General features: G+C 51.9%; 1 protein-coding gene across 3 annotated transcripts in view; it reads left to right on the top strand.

Moving 5' to 3' along the window:
• The window catches only part of specc1la (sperm antigen with calponin homology and coiled-coil domains 1-like a), a 34,467-nt gene that overhangs the window by 5,853 nt on the left and 19,784 nt on the right, over positions 1-8,830 (top strand). For all 3 annotated transcript variants that reach the window (XM_076271205.1, XM_076271206.1, XM_076271204.1), the window contains exons 2-9: positions 1,721-1,886; positions 2,880-3,024; positions 3,511-4,319; positions 4,981-5,265; positions 5,969-6,247; positions 7,265-7,597; positions 8,137-8,344; positions 8,622-8,695. In XM_076271205.1, coding sequence (XP_076127320.1) covers positions 1,758-1,886; positions 2,880-3,024; positions 3,511-4,319; positions 4,981-5,265; positions 5,969-6,247; positions 7,265-7,597; positions 8,137-8,344; positions 8,622-8,695 — 2,262 coding nt within the window. In that variant the 5' untranslated portion in view covers positions 1,721-1,757. The remainder of the gene's footprint in view (positions 1-1,720; positions 1,887-2,879; positions 3,025-3,510; positions 4,320-4,980; positions 5,266-5,968; positions 6,248-7,264; positions 7,598-8,136; positions 8,345-8,621; positions 8,696-8,830) is intronic.

Here is an 8,830-nt window from a genome sequence, read left to right as displayed (position 1 = left end):
CCAGAGTGAGTTCTCTCTGCCCCCTCTCTGGGTTTAGTTTCCAGAGTGAGTTATCTCTACCCCCTCTCTGGGTTTAGTTTCCAGAGTGTTATCTCTGCCTTCTCTCTCTGGGTTTAGTTTCCAGAGGGAGTTATCTCTGCCCCCTCTCTGGGTTTAGTTTCCAGAGTGAGTTATCTCTACCCCCTCTCTCAGGGTTTAGTTTCCAGAGTGTTATCTCTGCCTTTTCTCTCTGGGTTTAGTTTCCAGAGTGAGTTATCTGTGCCCTCTCTCTGGGTTAAAGTGAGTTATCTCTGCCCTCTCTCTCTGCGTTCAGTTTCCAGAGTGAGTTATCTGTGCCCTCTCTGAGTTCAGTTTCCAGAGTGAGTTATCTGTGCACCTCTCTGAGTTCAGTTTCCAGAGTGAGTTATCTCTGCCCCGTCTCTGGGTTTAGTTTCCAGCTCTCTGGGTTTAGTTTCCAGAGTGAGTTATCTCTGCCCCCTCACTGGCTTTAGTTTCCAGAGTGAGTTATCTGTGCCCTCTCTCTGGGTTAAAGTGAGTTATCTCTGCCCTCTCTCTAAGTTCAGTTTCCAGAGTGAGTTATCTCTGCCCTCTCCCTCTGGGTTTAGTTTCCAGAGTGTTATCTCTGCCCCCCATTCGCTCGCTCTGCCAGGGAATGTGTCCACTCGGCACTCCAGTGGGGTTTGGGTGCGTAAGCAGGCGCTCAGCAGTGCGGGGTTCCAGGGCTGCAGCTGTGAAACATTAGTTTTCCGAAACTGCTCTCTGCTGAAGGAACGAATCAGATTCACTTCAGATGAGACCCACGAGGACGATAAAGGATCGTTAAAAAAATCAGAGAAAACCTCAGGTCTGGAAAATCTGAACAACTCTCCCCAACAAGTGAGCGAGTGGGGAGTGGAAGACAAGAGAGGAGAAGCGTAGAAAAGAAAGAGGGGGAGGCGGGTCACAAAAGGGCCACTGCATCTCGTACACACACACACACACACACACACACACACACACACACACACACACCTACACACCCCTCACACACACATACACCTTATGCACTCACACACACATACACCTTATGCACTCCTCACACACACATTATGCACTCCACACACACACACACACACCTACATATCCCTCACACACACAATAAAAGATGAGTGTTTGGATCCTAGTGCTGTTTTTTTCCCCCTACTTTCAGTGAAGTGTTGTTTTCAGACAGTATGGTGTGTGTTGTGTATGTGTGTTAATAATGATTTGTTTGCCCCCTGCAGAGCCAGGTGTGTGTGTGTGTGTGTGTGTGTGTGTGTGTGTGTGTGTGTGTGTGTGTGTGTGTGTGTGTGTGTGTGTGTGTGTGTGTGTGTGTGTGTGTGTGTGTGTGTGTGTGTGTGTGTGTGTGTGTGTGTGTGTGTGTGTGTGTGTGTGTGTGTGTGTGTGTGTGTTAATAATGATTTGTTCGCCCTTGCAGAGGCAGCAGTAGATGTGTGGGCTGTGGTGTGTGCACGCGTGTGTGTTAATAATGATTTGTTTGCCCCCTGCAGAGGCAGCAGTAGATGTGTGGGCTGTGGTGTGTGTGTGTTAATAATGATTTGATTGCCCCCTGCAGAGGCAGCAGTAGATGTGTGGGCTGTGGTGTGTGTGTTAATAATGATTTGTTTGCCCCCTGCAGAGGCAGCAGTAGATGTGTGGGCTGTGGTGTGTGTGTTAATAATGATTTGTTTGCCCCCTGCAGAGGCAGCAGTAGATGTGTGGGCTGTGGTGTGTCCAGCATGAAGAGAGCGGGGCGGCCGGCCGTCTCTAAGGCTCCCGCCACCAGCCCTGCCGCCAAAGGCCCTGCTAAGACTTCCAGCTCCACTCCTGCTGCTGCTGCTGCTGCTGCCACGGCTACTCTGGACAAGGTGCTCAGTCCTCACACACTCACACACACACACACACACACACACAGGTACACACACACACACAGGTACACACACACACACAGGTACACACACACACACACACAGGTACACACACGTACACACACACACACACACACACACACACGCACAGGTACACACACGTACACACACACACACACACACACACACACAGGTACACACACGTACACACACACACACACACACACACACACACACACACACACACACACACACACACAGGTACACACACGTACACACACACACACACACACACACACACAGGTACACACATGTACACACACACACACACACACACACACACACGGCTGGACAACCACTCCCAAGATATGGTCAGAATGATCACTCATGAACTCAATAATGAGTGAGTGAGCGAGCAAGGGAACAGGTGTAAAATGTGAACACATTGTGTTAGGCAGGTGAGAAGTTGCAGGGTAAAGCACTAAAGCACCTAGGCATTTATAGCGACTGTTGCAAAAAGCTGACCTTAACTACCTGGTTATAATATCAACCTCTCAACCACTGTCTGCTAACTCTGCATAATCATCAAGCATCAAGCCCTCACAGTGAACAAGGCTTCATCAGTCACAGCATGGACATGTGGGGAGTAGCTACTCTTTACCTGTAGACCCTTTCAAGAGAGTTCCATTATCAGCATCATAGTTGGCCCCACAAGACTTCCGTTTTAACATTCCATATGTTATCTTAATGCAGAGGAAGTAGATTGGGGCCCAAATAGAACGTTCAAGCATTGTTTTTGTTTTTATAGTTGAAAGGGTCTATAGAAAGAACTGGGGAAGGGTTTGTGACGCTGCCAAGAATCTATAAACCCCCAAAAATCATTTTGCCAACACAGTCCAGTGTACTGTATGCAAAGTGTGCGAGGGATGTACGGGAGCTTTTCCAGTTGTTGTTGGGGTATGCTTACGTTGTGTGTTGTGTGTTGTTGTCTAGGCGAAGAGTCCTGATGATCTGTCGGCACCCATGGCAGGGGGCGCTCCAGCAGCTAACGGCACCGTTGCCAAGGTGAAGAAGAGCAGTGGTGCTCTCCCGGCCGCATCAGGGAGCAACGCCGAGAACAAGGCCAAAGCCCAACCTGGTACACACACACACACACACACACACACACACATTTTAGATACTTCAGGTTATGTTTGCAGGAGTGTGTGTTTGCAGGAGTGTGTGTTTGCAGGAGTGTGTGTTAGCAGGAGTGTGTGTGTGTGCAGGAGTATGTTAACTCCATCAGGTTGTGTTTGCAGGAGTGTGTGTGTGCAGGAGTGTGTGTGCAGGAGTGTGTGTGTTAGCAGGAGTGTGTGTGTTAGCAGGAGTGTGTGTGTGCAGGAGTGTGTGTGTTAGCAGGAGTGTGTGTGTTAGCAGGAGTGTGTGTGTTAGCAGGAGTGTGTGTGTTAGCAGGAGTGTGTGTGTTAGCAGGAGTGTGTGTGTGCAGGAGTGTGTGTGTTAGCAGGAGTGTGTGTTAGCAGGAGTGTGTGTTAGCAGGAGTGTGTGTTAGCAGGAGTGTGTGTGTGCAGGAGTGTGTGTGTGCAGGAGTGTGCTAACTCAGTCTTGGTGGTTCTCTCCTCCTCAGGCTCTTCTTCCCGACGGGCCTCCTCCTCCGCCTCCAAGGAGCCCGGCTCGACCCGGGAACGACCGCGGACCTCACGCGCCGCAGCAGGGAAGAAGACGGGCTCGGGCGGGCCGGATGGGGCCCAGCCCAAGCGCTCGCGGGCCCAGACCCTAGCGACGGACGCAGAGGGCCGCATGAGCAAGTCCAAGTCGGACGGTCAGCTGAGCGAGCGATCGGCGCTGGAGACGCGCGTGAAGGACCTCCTGGGCGTGGCCCGGGGGAAGGACGTGGAGATCCTGCAGCTGCGGAGTGAGCTGAAGGAGCTGCGTCTGCAGCTCGGCCTCCCCGAGGAGGAGGAGGAGGAAGAGGAGGAGGAGCAGGAGGAGGAGACGATGACGACGACGCCGACGCCGCAGCAGCAGAGGGAGGCGCAGGCCGCCATCAGCGCCGCCGACGTGGAGTCCACGCTGCTCCTCTTGCAAGAGCAGAACCGAGCCATCCGCAGCGAGCTCAACCTGCTGAAGAGCGAGAACCGCATGCTGAAGGACCGACTCAACGCCCTGGGGTTCTCCCTGGAGCAGCGCCTGGACGGCGGAGGGGGCAGCGCGGGCACCAGGGTCCCCTCGGTCGACGCTCTCGGCTTCACGCTGGACGGCGCCGACAAGCTGTTCCACTACCCCTCCCTCAGCCCTGACCCCGCCTCCTCGGGCAGCGGCGGTGCCGGATTGGCCTCTTCTGCGGAAGGCTCCGCCCCGGGCTCCATGGAGGACCTGCTAACAGGCCAACAGCGAAGCGGCTCCGTGGACAACCTGGACAGCGAGTCCAGCGAGGTCTCAGAACCATCCCATATAATACCACCCCACACAGCATTCTATACCAGAACCATCCCATATAATACCACCCCACACAGCATTCTATACCAGAACCATCCCATATAATACCACCCCACTCAGCATTCTATACCAGAACCACCCCACACAGCATTCTATCTCAAAACCACCCTACACAGCATTCTATACCAGAACCATCCCATATAATACCACCCCACACAGCATTCTATACCAGAACCATCCCATATAATACCACCCTACACAGCATTCTATCTCAAAACCACCCTACACAGCATTCTATACCAGAACCATCCTATATAACACATCCTTTTTATACAGTCTATGAACATCTCCACACAACTTTTTATCTCAAAACCATCCCATATAATACCACCAAAGATACTCTAGTATCATTCTATATAACACAACAGCGTTCCATACCATCACCACTACCCCAAACAACATTCAGACCAATCCCATACCCCCCCCAAATCAGTATCCTAATAGAAAAATATCAACTTTTATCAACAGCTTTGGGAAATTGCACTAAAAGTATGTGTGTGTGTGTGTGTGTGTGTGTGTGTGTGTGTGTGTGTGTGTGTGTGTGTGTGTGTGTGTGTGTGTGTGTGTGTGTGTGTGTGTGTGTGTGTGTGTGTGTTAGGTGTATCAGGGGGTCACGTCCAGTGATGATGCCCTGGATGCGCCATCAGGCTCGTCGTCGTCCTCTGAGTCGGAGGGTGCGTCGGGGCCGGAGCGCTCGCGGAAGGGCAGCAGTGGCGGTGGCAGCGAGGTGTCTGTGGCCTGCCTGACGGAGCGCATCCACCAGATGGAGGAGAACCAGCACAGCACCTCCGAGGAGCTACAGGCCACCCTGCAGGAGCTCGCCGACCTGCAGCAGATCACGCAGGAGCTCAACGGAGAGAACGAGCGCCTCGGCGAGGAGAAGGTGGGCCACAGCAGAGTGCAGGAAGTTCATAGTGCAGGAAGTTCCCATGGGGTTAGCCTTTTTGCTACCACGCTGCAAGTTCACAGGTTCAAGTTCCGTCCAGTGTGGAGCGGAACTGCACAGTCAACACAGCTTTACCCCACAAAATACAGGGTACAGAAGAACTATAGAATAGTTAATACAGGGCTATAACACAGGAGAACTACAGAATACACTGTAGTTAAATACAGGACAATAACACAGGAGAACTACAGAATAGTTAAATACAGGACAATAACACAGGAGAACTACAGAATAGTTAAATACAGGACAATAACACAGAAGAACTACAGAATAGTTAAATACAGGACAATAACACAGGAGAACTACAGAATAGTTATGGGGTCCACCCATCTGACATGTTCAGTCCCATACCAATACCTGAGCTTTGGGTATTGACCAATGCCAAGTTCTTATTGAATACTAGTTTAGCTGTGTGTTAGGTATGTATGTTAGGGTGTGTGTGTGTGTGTGTGTGTGCGCGCACTCCTACGTCCCCTAAAGGCTGCTGTGTGTCTCTTGGTCTAGGTGTGTGTGTGTGTGAATGTGTGCGCGCACTCCTACGTCCCCTAAAGGCTGCTGTGTGTCTCCTGGTCTAGGTGTGTGTGTGTGTGTGCGCGCACTCCTGCATCCCCTGAAGGCTGCTGTGTGTCTCCTGGTCTAGGTGCTGCTGATGGACTCGTTGTGCCAGCAGAGCGATAAGCTGGAGTCGTGCGGCCGTCAGATTGAGTACCTGCGCTCCCTGCTGGACGAGCACTGCGTGGTGTACTCGGTGGACGAGGACATCAAGAGCGGGCGCTACATGGAGCTGGAGCAGCGGTACGTGGAGAACGCGGAGAACGCCCGCTTCGAGCGCGAGCAGCTGCTCGGCGTGCAGCAGCACCTCAGCAACACGCTCAAGATGGCCGAACAGGACAACGCAGAGGCCCAGGGCGTCATACAGGTGAGCTTACGCTAGTACTGACATCAGGTCAGTTGGTCAGTTAGTTACTGACAACTCATGATTTAGAACAGGGGTTTTCAACCAGTGGTCCATGAGGACTTTGCTAGCGGTCCGTGATCATGGATTCAGTAATGTAGTTTCAATGTGGGAATCAGTATTTTCAGTGCTGGTCCTGGGGTTGAGTAATTAATCAGAATGGTGGTCCCTGGTCAACAATCAGTTGAAAACCCCTGATTTAGAACTTAAAGCATCCTACAGGTGAGGTTATCACTGACGCCATCATGCAGTCGCTCAAACAGGTCAGTTAAGTACATATAACTCATACAGAGGCATAGGTGTATAATTATCCATAATTGGTTATATCCAATATATCAGTGGGGCAGCCGTGGCCTACTGGTTAGCGCTTTGGACTTGTAACCGTAGGGTTGCCAGTTCGAACCACAACCAGTGGGAACGGCTGAAGTGCCCTTGAGCAAGGCACCTAACCCCTCACTGCTCCCCGAGCGCCGCTGTAGCAGGCAGCTCACTGCGCCGGGATTAGTGTGTGCTTCACCTCACTGTGTGTTCACTGTGTGCTGAGTGTGTTTCACTAATTTACGTATTAGGATAAATGCAGAGACCAAATTTCCCTCACGGGATCAAAAGAGTATATATACTTATCCCAAGAGGAGCAGGTTGCGATGATTTTAAAACGGCCAAATGGAGCATTGGCTTTTTCTTTGTCGTAGTAGCAATAATGGAATGGCGTTGGGAGTTTAGTTTCAAGAGGGTTTGAACATGGCTTAGCCAGTTATAATCAAGGACCGGAACTATCCTTTTTGAAATTACTTTGTGAAAACACTTTGTGTGTGTGTGTGTGTGTGTGTGTGTATACCCTGTATGTATGTATGCGTGTGTGTGTGTGTGTGTGTGTGTGTGTGTGTGTATACCCTGTATGTGTGTGTGTGTGTGTGTGTGTACGTACGTGTATGTAAATGTGTACATGAACGTGTGTGTATACACTGTGTGTGTTTGCAGGCCCTGAAGGAGCGTAACCACCACATGGAGCGGGTGGTGGAGCAGGAGCGGGAGGGGCGTGTTGCCATGGCGGCGGCGCTGGAGGAGTGTAAGGTGGCGGTGAGCGGCGAGCAGGCGGAGCTGAGCCGCTGCCGCACGCAGCTGGAGCAAGAGCGGCAGAAGGTGGCCGAGCTCTACTCCCTCCACAGCAACGGAGACCGCAGCCACATCCACCAGCTGCTGGAGAACGCCCGCCTGGACAAGGAGCAGGCTCAGCGCCGAGCCGGCACGCTGCAGGACCAGCTCACACACACACGCACGGAAGTCAGCCGCCTGCAGGACACACTCAACAAGGTAGTGCTACACACACACACACACACACACACACGCACACGCACGCACCCAAACACGTGTACAGACACGCACCCACACAGACACCTGCAAGACACACTCATGACGTGAGGTTAGCAATTAGCGTCTCTTCAGTGCTGTGTGTATGTGAGGTTAGCGGTTAGCGTCTCTTCAGTGCTGTGTGTATGTGAGGTTAGCGTCTCTTCAGTGCTGTGTGTATGTGAGGTTAGCAATTAGCGTCTCTTCAGTGCTGTGTGTATGTGAGGTTAGCGGTTAGCGTCTCTTCAGTGCTGTGTGTATGTGAGGTTAGCGTCTCTTCAGTGCTGTATGTATGTGAGGTTAGCAGTTAGCGTCTCTTCAGTGCTGTGTGTATGTGAGGTTAGCGATTAGCGTCTCTTCAGTGCTGTGTGTATGTGAGGTTAGCAGTTAGCGTCTCTTCAGTGCTGTGTGTATGTGAGGTTAGCGGTTAGCGACTCTTCAGTGCTGTGTGTATGTGAGGTTAGCGATTAGCGTCTCCCCTCACCTGGCTTGTTTCCCTGCAGCTGGATGGCGAGTACCGTGAGTTCCAGGGCCAGGTGCAGCAGGAGCTGTCGGAGCAGAAGCGGGCGCTGGAGCTGCAGAGGGGCGTTCTGCAGGAGCGCGACGCCCAGATCAGCGACATGAAGGACACCATCTTTGAGTTGGAGGACGAGGTGGAGCAGCACCGCGCCGTCAAGCTCCACGACAACCTCATCATCTCCGAGCTCGAGAGTAAGACGCCTCACTGTGTGTGTGTGTGTGTGTGTTGCACAGGCGGGATTGGACAGATCCTGTAGCAGTGCCACTCCGTCGTTACTGGTGACTTTGGGTCCATCTGACTGAGGAATCTGTGTGTGTGTGTGTTTCCTTACTTCATACATGTAACTTCTACCACTATATAAATATCTCTCCCCTTGTGTCTGTGTATGCGTGTGTGTGTGTGTGTGTGTGTGTGTGTGTGTGTGTTTTGTGTCTGCGTGTCTTTGTGCTCGTGTGTGTCCCTCTACAGACTCTGTAAAGAAGCTGCAGGACCAGAAGCACCTCATGGAGCGAGAGATTAAGATCCTTCACCGTCGCCTGAGAGTGAGAAGGATACACACACACACACACACTCACATCATCAAATCTTAAAGACAAACCACACATGCCACAAACCACACATGTACAGCCTGTTGCCCAACGGCCACTAACGGTATGTGTGTGTGTGCGTGTGTGTGC

Source organism: Alosa pseudoharengus, unplaced genomic scaffold, assembly GCF_046254945.1.
Source record: "Alosa pseudoharengus isolate Yale_2024_CS ecotype anadromous, Long Island Sound unplaced genomic scaffold, YU_APseudo_1.1 YU_APseudo_1.1_scf_6, whole genome shotgun sequence".
Lineage (NCBI taxonomy): Eukaryota > Metazoa > Chordata > Actinopteri > Clupeiformes > Clupeidae > Alosa > Alosa pseudoharengus.
This window is presented reverse-complemented; position numbering and strand designations above follow the sequence as displayed.